Here is a 13,144-nt window from a genome sequence, read left to right on the forward strand (position 1 = left end):
CAGAGAAACGGATGACTGACAGCTGGAAAGGCGTCAAGGAAGGCTACGTTTAATTGATATGGTAATGTTTGAGGTGAGCATTAAGAGGTAAATAGAACCTTGCCAAACAGATGGAGGAATTGGGAAGAACCTTAAGTAGAGAAAACAAACATCTGAATCATATAAAATCTCAGAGCCTCTTCCCTTATAAAGCTATGGGATATGAGGGAGGAGGAGAGCACTGGTATTTACAGGTGGTAATTGCAGCAACTTCTTGCTTCACATATGACTTTGGAATAACATGTTTCCTCTTTACAGCAGCCTTCATTCCTTTCTTTTTTTAAATATATACTTTAAGTTCTGGATACATGTGCAGAATGTGCAGGTTTGTTACATAGGTATACACGTGCCATGGTGGTTTGCTGCACCCATTAACCCATCATCATCTACATTAGATATTTCTCCTAATGCTACCCTTCCCCTACCCCCTACCCACTGACAGGCCCCGGTTTGTGATGCTCCCCTCCCTGCGTCCATGTGTTCTTATTGTTCAACTCCCACTTGAGTGAGAACATGTGATGTTTGGTTTCCTATTCCTGTGTTAGTTTAGCAGCCTTCATTTCTATGAGCATTGCTTTGCAGTAATGCTCTCTACAAGAAGCATTGCTATGAGCATTGCTTGCAGTAATGTTCTCTACAATGCATGCCCCAAGTAAATTGGCTGCCACCAGACTTATTGAGTATGTGGAGCTGAGAACACAGGGACGGTGATATCTAAAGAAGCAGAATTTATGTTAAAAAAGAATCAAATGACAAACTCATTCATTTTATCATCCTTGTCAGATAAAATTAAAACCAAATAAATATTATTACAAAGGATAAGTGATCAGGTTGATCTAATAAATGTCCATTAAAGCCTTTACATTGCAGAGAGTATAATTTTCAAACAAAAAAGCCACAAAAACTAAATACATGGGAGGCCCAAAAATAAAACTTTAATAAGTACTGAAATAATACTCTCTAAAAAGCAGTAAAGCCAAATTCTTTGACTACCAAGCAATATAACTGAAAACATTAATAAAAGTAGAAGGTAGAAAATTTGGAAATTTAAAAAACACTTTACTAAATAACTATCATGTCCAAAACAAAATCAAAACTGCATTTATTTAAAATATAATATTGGGCTGTGCACAGTGGCTCATGCATAATCCTAGTGCTCTGGGAGGCTGAGGCAGGAGGATTGCTTAAAGCCGGAAGTTTGAGACTAGCCTGGGCAACACGGCAAGATCCAATCTGTAGAAAAAAATGTTTTAAATTAGCCCAGCATGTTGGTGTGCACCTGTATTCCCTGCTACTTGGGAGACTGAGACGAGGTCGCTTGAGCCCAGAAGTTCAAGGTTATGGTGAGCTATGAGACCCTGTCTCTAAAAAAATAATAAAAATAAAATATTAAAACTCTAGGATTCAGCTAAGTCTCCAGTGAAGGAGAATCATAGCTTTTAAATGCTCTAAGTCTAAGAAAAAAAACACAAAATGTCAGTATGTGACAAAATGGTACATATGAAACCTTAGCCACTATGCCTTGCTGCTTCCCGGTCAAGTTAGTTTATAAAAGGGGATGAAGAGCCACGTCCCCTCTACTTGCTTCTACTCAATCAGGAAAGATTGCTATAAAGAAGGTTGCCTGATTTTTCAGGCTAACTTGAATAGGCTCCTGAAAAAGAAATAAACAAAAGCAAAGGACAGAACAGTATTCACAAATATTTGTCATTGTGTTTTCTTCTAAATTGATTTTTAAAATAATAATCAAATGGAAAATGTCACTTCTTATTGAAAACTCCAGAAAAATTACACCCTAAACATTAGCATTATTAGGCTGTTCTCTTAAAAGTCTGTGTAAAACAGAATAATATGGCTTGAATAAAGTAAACAAAGGTGAATTTGTCTAAATCTAAAATATATCAGCTTATGTTTAAATATCAAGAGGTCTTTGACTCACCATTTAGATTTAAATTTTAGTCTTATTAGGCCTCCTCAGTTAAATATGCAGGAAAGTTCATGTGAATTTGTGTAATGGACCAACCAGCTAGTGTAAGATTCCACGACAGAAGGAATTGTATCCACCCTGTTCACAACTATAACCTCAACATCTGGCCTACGATATGCCCAGTAAATATATGTTGAATGAATGAATAGATGAATAGTCAATATTTTTCTTATTTCCACTAATAAGTGATGCAGATTTCAATATTCTTAAAGAAATATTTATATTTTATTTTCTTCTTCTTCCATGTTATGAGTTTAAAATAAGAAACTTAAAATTAAGAAATTGAACTATACAGCTAAAAAGTATTGTCAACACATTCTCATGCTTATAAAAACTGAAAATAATTTTCTTATTAATATTTATTGAGGAAAGTTTACTATGTTTGGCAAATTCTCCCATTTGTTAATAAGCTTTCAAAACTCTAGTTCTACTACATTCAAATTCCTCATTTCCCTTCAACTTAGTGACCACCTTAACATCCCCATTCTATTTTTCCCTGCCCTTATGTTCTTGTCTCAAGCTTTAACTGATTATGTTCTTTGATTTCCTTACCCCGGTGTAGATTCCTTTTTAACTACAGATCCTAAAAGCGACACTAGCTGCTTTTTGTTCCTTGGATTCCCCACCTCCCCGCTTCAGCATAATTATATTCTGTTGTGCCTTTTATAATCATGTCTTTTAGGATCTCCTAACCTTCTACACTCCCGGCTTTATTTAATAGTGAGCTCCCTCCTCAACTCTCCACACTAAACCATGCTCATTAGGTTTCTTAATCCTCCATAATTTGCTTTCATGAAACCTTATATCTTTGAGTTGCTGTGCTCTATGAGCCCATTTCCTTAGTATAGCTATTCCAAGTGGCCCAGAATCAACAAGCACTAAACATAAGCTTATTCACTTTCTCAGCCAACATGACTCTATAGAAAAGAAATTCTTTGTTTTGAATGTTTATGGACCATGAATCTATACCATTTAACATGGTATTTCATTTTCTCACCCAAACATTGCCTGATAAGGTTGGGACTACAGAATTATGGTACAAGCTGTCCTTAACATTCAGTTATTAACTTATAAATAAGTTAGATTCTTCTCGGTCAGAAAGCTATTCTACTTTATTAGAACAGAAATAAAAATATCCTGATGTTATGTTAGTGAGTAGTAAATTCTACCTATATCCTTATACCCAGAATTCAGAAGAAAAAAACACCTTTTTTCAGTTATTCTGCAAGAGCTCTGCTTTTCCAAATGGGTTGTTTTTGAAAGACATGCACGTTCTCGAAATTTGGCAACAGAGCCAATTCTTGGTCTTTTCACCCTCATCCTTCACTTTTTCTTCCATCCTACTCATTACTAGTTCATTACCCTTTGCCAATGAGTATGTACAGAGGGCCAAAAGAACATATATTTTGGATTTTCTTTTTAACTTCCCAGGGACTTTGGTTTTTGAAAGTATACATTAGCAGTGGATTGAAAGAGTTAATAAAATTTCCAAAGGTGCCTAGCTTATTTAAGCAAAGTTTACACTTCAATCCTGTGAATGTTAACTTGTGATCCTCCCCATCCAGATGATAGAAAGCAAAGCCAGTAAGTTCTTTTATTTAATTGGTTTGCATCCACACACTGACCTCCAGGGCTCTGTTTATATAGCCTATCATGCAATATGCTCCACAGTTCTCTGCCTCTTTCAAAAGCATGTTTCTCCTGAGATTTGATATATGACTTTCATGTTTAATCACTACATTAAACTCAATGCTCTGCTTCCTCCAGCATCAACTAACTTCCCTTCTTGGGAGGTGGGGAGAAGAGTATAGGTTCTTGCTACTTCTGAACATAAAAGGAAGTCTGTTTTACTCTTGGTAAAATCACCAACTCCACACAATCCTAGGCAATCAACATTTAGTACATCAACTGGGAAAAGGTAGAAAATGTAAACCTTAAAACTCCTTTAGAAAAGAAGGTAAGCTGACTGTTCTCAATTGGCAAAGCCAAAAACTTAAGGTGACTGAGTTGTAAATCAACAGAAAAGGTTTTTAATCAGTATATTACTCAGTACATAGAGACCACAGCTAAATGGCAGCTGACATTTTAACTAAATTAATTTTGAGAATAGAAAATTTCTGGAGTTCTCAGGTCAAAATTAATTCAGGGCCTCTGCCTTCTGGTTGAAGGTTTTCCTACCCATGCAATTCACCATAAACAGAACTTTCAGAGTCTTCAACTGGATGTGAACATGAAAATGCCACAATCTTTTCCACAATAATTTGTATGTGACTCAAATTCCTAAAATAGATGAAAACCTCAAAACATTGACTCCTTTTGACAAGTCAAGACCATCTATAATTTCCAGATTTTAAAAATCACATGAAATGTATGTATTTTACTTCAAAATATTTTAAGCAAAAAAAAAAAGGTAAAACAAATTTGGCAAATAATTAACAAAGGTAACATTTAGATGATGGCTATATGGGTGCTAATCACACTATACTTTCTACTTTTATACATGGTTGAATTTTTTTCATTATACAAAATTTGTTAATTCAAAAAGCACAAGGAGGTTGTTTGAGGATTTGCTTTTGTAGAAAAAAAATAATGCAATTCTGACAAGAAAAAATTTAAATCAATTTCTAGGTTAATCATTTGGTATACATCTAACAAATGAAATTTTTTACCATGCACTGGCAATGAAAACTTTCCTTCCTTCCTCCTGAATATCACTCCACAGCTTAAAACTTATTTATACAAACTAAAAATGTTGTACAGTAAGCTCTGCATAAGTTGGGCATTTTCCTTGATATACTTGTGAGTGTGTGTGTGTGTGTGTGTGTTTACATATAATTTGACTTTGAAATTCTTTCCATTATGGCTAGTCACTGACCATAGTATTTATTTTTTATGTTTTTCTTTTTCAGAAAGATTGGCATATTCCTTCATTTAAAAATGTTACTTTGTCACAGCTGTATACAACATTAAACAGGCCTAGTTTACATTCTGTATTTGATGAACAATAGAGAATTTGAACCTATTAAAGTCATACATTTAATTGTTCCAATATGCTACCTTCTTTTTTTTTTTTTTTTTTTTGAGGCGGAGTCTTGCTCTGTCGGCGCCATCTCTGCTCACTGCAACCTCCACCTCCTGGGTTCAAGCAATTCTCCTGCCTTAGCCTCTGAGTAGCTGGGAGTACAGGCACGTGCCACCACACCAGGCTAATTTTGTTGTTGTTGTTGTTTCGTATTTTTAGTAGAGACAGGGTTTCACTGTGTTAGCCAGGAATGGTCTCCATCTCCTGACCTCATGATCCACCTGCCTCAGCCTCCCAAACTGTTGGGATTACAGATGTGAGCCACCGAGGAGGACCCTATGCTACCTTACTTATAACCAAAATTTGCATGATATAGGATACCAAAGAATATTATTTCTAGCTTCCTTTGTCGTGATTCTTTCATTCAGTCATAAGCTAAAAGGAGCTTATTAAAAAAAAAAAATTCTGCTTCTTAATTTGAAAACATCTGAATTCTTTCCACAACCTATTTAAGTTTAAAATTAAAAGAATAAATAAACTTTTAATCAGTATTCCCCTATAAGACTTTTCAGCATACAGAACTTTGTAGTTTTCAAAGACAGGCAGGTGTTGTCCATGATAGACTTTTTTTTTAAATAAGAACTTGAAAAAAAAAAATAAACAAATCCTGCACAAAATCTTTGCTCACAAGAATGAAAGATGTATGCCTATACAGATGTTATAACTATTTTCATGATAAATACTTACCTTCAGTACAGGAATTTAGCAGCACACTTTAATTTGGATTTGAAAAGTTAACATAAATTATCTGACTTTGACAATAGCTGCCTAATATTTCAGTCTTGTACACTACTTCCAGGTTCTACCTTCAAAATGAACTGAGTAGACTTACTCATTTTTAAAAGCTATATTCCAGACCCTGTACCCTAAAACCACTTTCTCACTGGATGTTTAGGGAATTACATTAGATCATAAAAAAGTAGGTTCTTAATAAATGTTTGGTGACTGGCAGAGAAAAAAAAAAGACATGTAATTTTTATGTAAAAATGTACTTTCCATCAACTTTATTCATTTATTTTTAATTATACTTAAATATTTTAACTGTTAAAAAATGAAAAAGATTTTTGGCCTTATCTTGAGTCCTTTGTGAATCAGTGAGTTAAATAGTTGATACAATGCCATCCCACCATTAGTTTCTACATAGTCAATGTTTTCAACCAAAAATGTTTATTTTATACTATCATTCATATATCTGATTAAGAAGCTGCAGAAGACACAGAATAGAAAGATTTCTAGAGTCATGGTTCTCAAACTAGATGAATTTGTTAACTCAAATGTACAGGCTTCATAATTAATGAGTCTCACCAAATTCACAAAACCATACAAGAAAAGAAAGACAAAGCTTATAAAGAAAGAAAAAGTGTGTTGTCTCTTTAATACCACTATCAAAAAGAATATATAACAATTGTTCCTTTGTGAACATAATAAGTAAAAACATTTTTAAAGTTACAATATAGTGAAACTTGAACCAGAGTAAAAATGTTACTTTTAAATTAAACAAGTTACATATTTTTCTGTAAATTATGTTCTCCTGGAATTCAAAAACTAATGTTTATTTATCTGTTAACAGTCTACCAAAGGACATACATAATTCCTTTGTATGAAACATGAGGCAATTTTTGTCCTTTAATTGTAAATGCCATCAGAAACTTTGAAGCACATAAATCTCAACAAGTGACATAATAACATAGTCAAACCTGAGAATTATATGGCTACATTCATGCTTAATGAAAAGAAAATGTCTAATGAAGCTGATATGCCGCTGCTTGTGAGAATATAAATTTTGTCCTAATAAAAATAATGGCTTAATGTAACCTTCATTTTCTATAGCCCATCTAGCAATAAAACATTTTTTTAGAAAAAACAAACTAATAAATCATAGACAAATTTCTATTTCTATTGGCTGTAACTCTCTAGTTTGCTGAATTAAATGCAACCATCTCCCACATTTGATGATAACCTAAAGAGAATTTTCAAATTACTCAGGATGCTTTGTCCACTGAGAAAATAATAATCTATTTTGAGCAATAAGAATGAACAACCCCCACCTCTGATTTTGAAATGAAACTCTGCAGATATAGGGCATGTAATGCTTATTGCAGAACTATGAAGACTCCAAAGTGAACATCTCAAATTATGATTTGAAGCAGTCAATAGCCCTGCTTTGAGGTGGGAATCACATTTTGAAAAGAGACTGCCCAGTCTGTTTCAAATAAAAATGATTCTTGATCTAATGAATTACTCCTCAGATAATAATGTAAATAAAATATATTTAGAATAGCATTATTAATGTAAACATACCTGAGCCGGAGTCAAATTTGGTTTCTGATCTGCAAAGAGAAAGAAAATTTTTATAATATAAAAACTCTTTGTAAAAAAAGTTATTTCATGGGGGGAAGGGAGGGGAGGTAATAGTTACATTTTTCAGTGTATATTTCTAAAATGTAAATATATATGTATTGTAACCATTTTAAATGCAGGCATTACCCTAGACCCTCTAAATATGCAAATATCAATACAGATGGCACAATATAGAAAAGATATTAGCTTTTTAAATTGGTTTTTGAGTGAAACAGGGTAAACTATGTTTTTTAAAAGGCATCTGATTTTTACAGATTAACTTGTTTCAGTACTATAATAAAGCAATAAAAAACCAAATTCATAATTATCCTCTTTATTATTCAAGATTTGAAATTATTCAACACCAAGTAACTTTTCACTAAGTTCTTAGCACACAGCAAATGAACCTAGTAACCCCATACATTTAATACGAAGGAGAAAAAAAATCTGAGCTCTTGTGGGAACATTATGTTTCAGATATTGGTTAATACTAGTTGTAAATTCAGAAGCCTTTGAAGCTCTCAGTTTGGCTGTGGGAAAACTTCTGCTAGGTAATTACTCTCAAGATGCTGCTGATGTGCTGTCAAGCAGAATTAACCCTATGACTAGGCCTATCTACACAAGCTACTATAAAACAGCATTGTCTATATCTAGCTCTCAAACCAATTAGTGGGCATGCTGCAGTCGGATTTATATCACACATCAACAATCAATAGTATATATGTTCACAGCTGCCACAGCAAGATACAAGAACCAACCAGCAGGAGTTCTGTTAAAGGATGTTACATTGACAGAGAAGACTATTTTTTTCCTAAAGAAATGTAGTTAACTAAGTGGGAAAGGAGATTTCTTTGAAATTATGCCAGGGTACCAAAGCACTTTTGGAAGCGGTGGCTTTCTGTACCTAAATTAGCCTCAAGAAAAGTCATCAAAGGGGGAAAGGGAAGGATAAGCAAGAGGAAGCTTCCTTGGTCATAAACATTCATTTTCTGAAGTCCTCCCAAATAAAATTTCAGCTGATGCTTATAATTGTGTGATTGTGTGTATGTGTGTGTGGATATATGTGTGTGGATATATATGTAAAATTTATATACATATGTGTGTAATATGTAATACACACATTGTGCCCTCTCTCCAATTCTGCAAAGCCCATTTTCACATTTTGCTCTCTTTCCAATTCTGCAAAGCCTGGTCTCATGCCCTCCTCTGTGTTTCCACCATCTCTTAGTACAACTCTAACAACACTTGCCACATGTTATCTTGCTGATTTCCTTGTCTATCGCCCCCACTAAACTATAGCCATACCTTATTAACCTCTGTAGCCACAACCCCTAAATTGTGCCTACAGTTTGTGTCCAAATGTCTGTTAAGATAATTTTTTGCATCTATGCATGCCCTTTCTCCTTCATAACTGTACAGAAGCCAACAGTGTTCTTTCTTCTGCTTAAGTTTCCTTCCTCCTGGGTCCTAAAATGCATCTCTCCTCTCCCTTGAAACCAGTCTGTATCAATTACTCCTTTTCTTTGCCATATCTTCAATATCTAGTTCTCCACAGGTTCCTCTTCCCTTCATCACATAAGTGTTCCAGAATTGTTTTTAAAGCCCTCCTTCAAATCTGTGCCTTGCTTTGTTATCCCTCTTTCTTCTGGCTTTACAATCAAATTTGCTGGAAGGATATAGACTATATCCTATATCATCCATCTCCCTTTCCTAATCTCCCAACATACTCACTCCTTGAACCACTACAATCTGCCTTTGCTAAAGTTTATCAGAAGCTTCCCACGTTAAATGCAAGAGCTCTGTCACCGTCCTTACTTTACTAAACTTCTCTCTTTCATCAGACATCTACCCCCTTCTTTCCAGTGTCTGTCTGTCACTTCCCTTCCTCCTCCTGTGAGCACCAGAGTTCAGCCCTCAGGCCACCTGAAACACTGTTCCCACTCTCTAGGGTACAGATGTGGCTCAAAATCACCGCAGGAGTTTGCTCACCTGCAAGCTCCCAGGACTTCTGGTGATTCTGATTTAGTAGATGGGGCCTAGAAATTTGCATCTTAACAAGCCATCCAAATGAAAACATTTCTTTGACCATATCTTGACTCATATATCCAAGTAACAAACAAAATATTACCTGAATGTCACACTGTGACCTTAAATGCCACCCATCAGAAATCATGGCATTGTTCTAGGTTTCTTCTGCACCCCCAATATCTAATTAGTCATCAACACCTGCAGGTTCTACATCCCTCCCCTCCTCTCTATCCTCACTTTCATCATCTTTAGGCCTCATAACCAGTGTTCTCCCTCCCTTCAGATCGACCAATGGTGGGCAAGAAGCTTTTGCTCTAGCCTTCCTCTTCCTGTGCTCTTTTCCACCAGCCAAGGAGTTCCTGTTTCCACCTGAAGCTCTGACTACCAAGGTCGCCATCATTCTCTCCCAAATGGTCTTAAGCGGCTTCTTTGACCTACATGGGCCCCTTCTTCAGATCAGGTGGTACTACTAGCATGTGTGTACCTCCAGTCCAAGGAGTGGCCAAAGATCGTCCACTAATGATGGGGCCTGGACCTGAGAGCTAGAGGGACCCCTTGGCCCTGGAGGAATGGATAAAGGTGTGACAGAGAAGGTAGAAGCCAGCTGTCTCACTACTCCTTCACATTCCTGCTCTTGATGCAAAGCCTCCTGTGAGGGTGGGTGGCTGATAGCACCTGGGGGCCAGAGCTTGTCCTTGGACTGGATTGGCATGGACTAGATCACTTTGGAACTCAGTGTCTGACTGTTGGGTGTAAAGAAGGAGCAACGGGTAGGGGCACAGAGCCTCTGGCAGAAATGAATGAGCCCCTCCCCAAAAAAAGACCAAGAGAAAGAAAGTATTTATCTACAGATTTCATGGCCATTGGAAGAGAAGGCTGAGTGAGCCTTTTCCTCCTCTCCTCCACCTTGGCCCAGTTACCACTGCCCTGGCATTTCCTCAGAGTAAATTCATAGTCTTTTGGTGGAAGACAAAATTGATTTTAAATTTGTACTACTCTCAGTTATTTGGTATCATTTTTCATTATAAGGTATATTTGTCAATGTAGGTTAATATATCCTTTTCTAACAGTTTTTTGCCTTGAGTTTTAAATATTTAGCTATACCATATGTATCTATGCTACCATTTGTCCTCTTGCCCAGGCCCTGAAAATGTTAGGCCCAGGCCTAGTAACAAGTCACCATGTAAAAACATCGGCATTACGGTGGGTCATGGACAAAAAGGTTTGAAAGCCACTGACCTGGGGACATTAAGTCCCCACTCCTCTGCATGGTGTAGAAAGGGTCCTCCATGATCCAGCTCTCCAGCTGCATCTCTAACTCACACTTTGTATCCATCACTCCCATCAAATGGAATTATTTCCATATTATTTCTCAATGATCAACACTCTCGTGAATCATGTTGGCATCCCGCCTGCCCCCATCATCTCACAAGCTCCTTGCTTCCCCCTCGGTTACCCCACAGTGTGGGCCGGGCACAGCACTCCCCACACAGTGTGGCACTGACGCTAAGTTGAGTGAGGTGCAGACTAGGTCTCAGGCATATTCATGTTCCCAACACTGAATGCGGCACCTGACACCTGGAATGTGACTGTGGTTCCAGTAGCTGAAGCAGCCATTCTTAGCTCATGAGGGCAAAACTGAGTTATTCAAAGCGTGTAGTAGAAATTAACACTAGAACAAATGAATCTATAAATTAATAGAAGGCCAAAAACAGATAAATGGCCAAAATGTCTGTAGAATAGCTAGTTCTGAGATTTAAAAAAAAAAAAAATGTCAGAACACTTTTATTCCTCAGATTACCTTATCTTCTCCAGGGATAGGTGGTCAATACATAAAATACACAAATAAAGTACAGAGAAAACATCTTCACAAACCAACTAGTGGCCTTAGTTATCAATTTTTAAAAAATCTTCAGAATTCTCAGACACAGTACCGAACATTCAGAAAAATACAGCTACTCTATTGATAATTAAAACATGATAACAGAAGTTAAAACTGTCAGTTTGGCAATAGGGAAAATTGGTCCTTTGCTGTTATAAGTCAATTCAGATTCCTATTAGATTTTAAAAACAGTCTTAAACACAGAGATCCAAAGTACTCCTCTATCATATTATGAACTATGATCATATCTACTCTTAAATCCCCTTTGAGAAGGGAAGTGAAATATGAATAGGGACGAATATATGGTAAGTGAAGAAAAAGAATACGTACCTAATAAAGATCGTACAAGAAAGAAAAAGAAGGATGGTTATTCATTCCAAATATATTGTTATGTGTTTTAGTAGTATACTATGCTAGATGGTAGGAATACAAAATTGCATAAAATAGGGTATAATATGCATAAATATAATTGTGTCTCCACAGACACCCATTTTACCCCAGATTATATACTCACACCTAAGTTTAAAACTGCTCAACCACTTCTTATGGTAACTGCCAAAAGATGGTGATTATAACACAGAACATTACTGCCTTCCAATATTCATCCTCCCATTTTTAATTTTAGCAATAGAATCTCTGGGTTTTAAGTGGGCACACAGACAATATTTCCACACTATTTCCCAACTGTCTTGTTGCTAGTTGTACGCATGTAACTAAGTTCTTGCCAAAGGGATGCAGGCAGAAGTGAGATGATAACATCTGAGTTATTCCCTTATAGGGAAGGACTGTACCCTTCCCTTCTTCCTGTTCCTTACCACTGACTGGAATGTGAATGTGGTTCCAGTAGCTGAAGCAGCCATTCTTAGATCATGAGGGGAAAACTGATATTAGAACAGTAAAGCAATAAGACAGAAGGTGCCTATGGGACTGCCACATGAGTCTCCAACTGTTATTTTGTTTTTTGTGTTTGTTTGTTTTTAAGACGGACTCTCACTCTGTTGCCCAGGAGTGTGATACCAGTTCACTGCAACCTCCACCTCCCCAGTTTAAGCAATTCTCCCACCTCAGCCATCCAAGCAGCTGGGATTACAGGCATGCACCACCATGCCTGGCTAATTTTTGTATTTTTAGTAGAGATGGAGTTTTACCATGTTGGCCAGACTGGTATTGAACTCCTGACCTCAAGTGATCTGCCTGCCTCAGCCTCCCAAAGTGCTGGGATTATAGGCGTGAGCCACCATACCGGCCCCAAGCCATTATTTTGTTTAAGCCACTATAAAACTTGTTTTTTGTGTTTGTTTATAAAAATTTTTAAACCTGAAAATGAGCTTTTCATTAATTGAAAGGCAGAAAGGATAGACACTAGGAGAATTCAAATATCATGAATATTTTTTAAATAATTAGATTATGTAATACATGCATTCTTTTGATAATAGAGTTGCAAATTTTCAAAATATGTCACTTTTAGTCATTGGTGACACCTGTATACTCCTGGACAAATTTATAAAACTACCGTTTTCTCCTTACAGAGAATAGCCCACTGTCCACAGAAGTTCTATGTGTATTGAAGCCAAAAAATATTTTATTTTACTTTATTTTATTTTATTTTATTTTATTTTATTGTCTTTCTTGGGAAACCCACAAAGTCTCAGAGAGCATTTCTTTTAATTTAATGTGCAACTGTATCAAAAATTTTAAAATAGGAATCATGTAAGTATCAAGTACAGAAATTAACATTGCAGGTGTCGGAGAAGTGAGGGTACTGTTCCTACTGTTTTTAACTGGT

At 36.2% G+C, this 13,144-nt stretch overlaps 1 protein-coding gene across 5 annotated transcripts in view; it reads right to left on the reverse strand.

The window, feature by feature from the left end:
- Nucleotides 1-13,144, reverse strand: part of MSRB3 (methionine sulfoxide reductase B3) — a 182,048-nt gene that overhangs the window by 94,879 nt on the left and 74,025 nt on the right. For all 5 annotated transcript variants that reach the window (XM_032288305.1, XM_032288301.1, XM_032288312.1 and 2 more), the window contains one exon: nt 7,410-7,438. In XM_032288305.1, coding sequence (XP_032144196.1) covers nt 7,410-7,438 — 29 coding nt within the window. The remainder of the gene's footprint in view (nt 1-7,409; nt 7,439-13,144) is intronic.

The sequence above is a fragment of the Sapajus apella genome, unplaced genomic scaffold (genome assembly GCF_009761245.1).
Source record: "Sapajus apella isolate SASKATOON/1434 unplaced genomic scaffold, GSC_monkey_1.0 scaffold2, whole genome shotgun sequence".
NCBI classification, from domain to species: domain Eukaryota; kingdom Metazoa; phylum Chordata; class Mammalia; order Primates; family Cebidae; genus Sapajus; species Sapajus apella.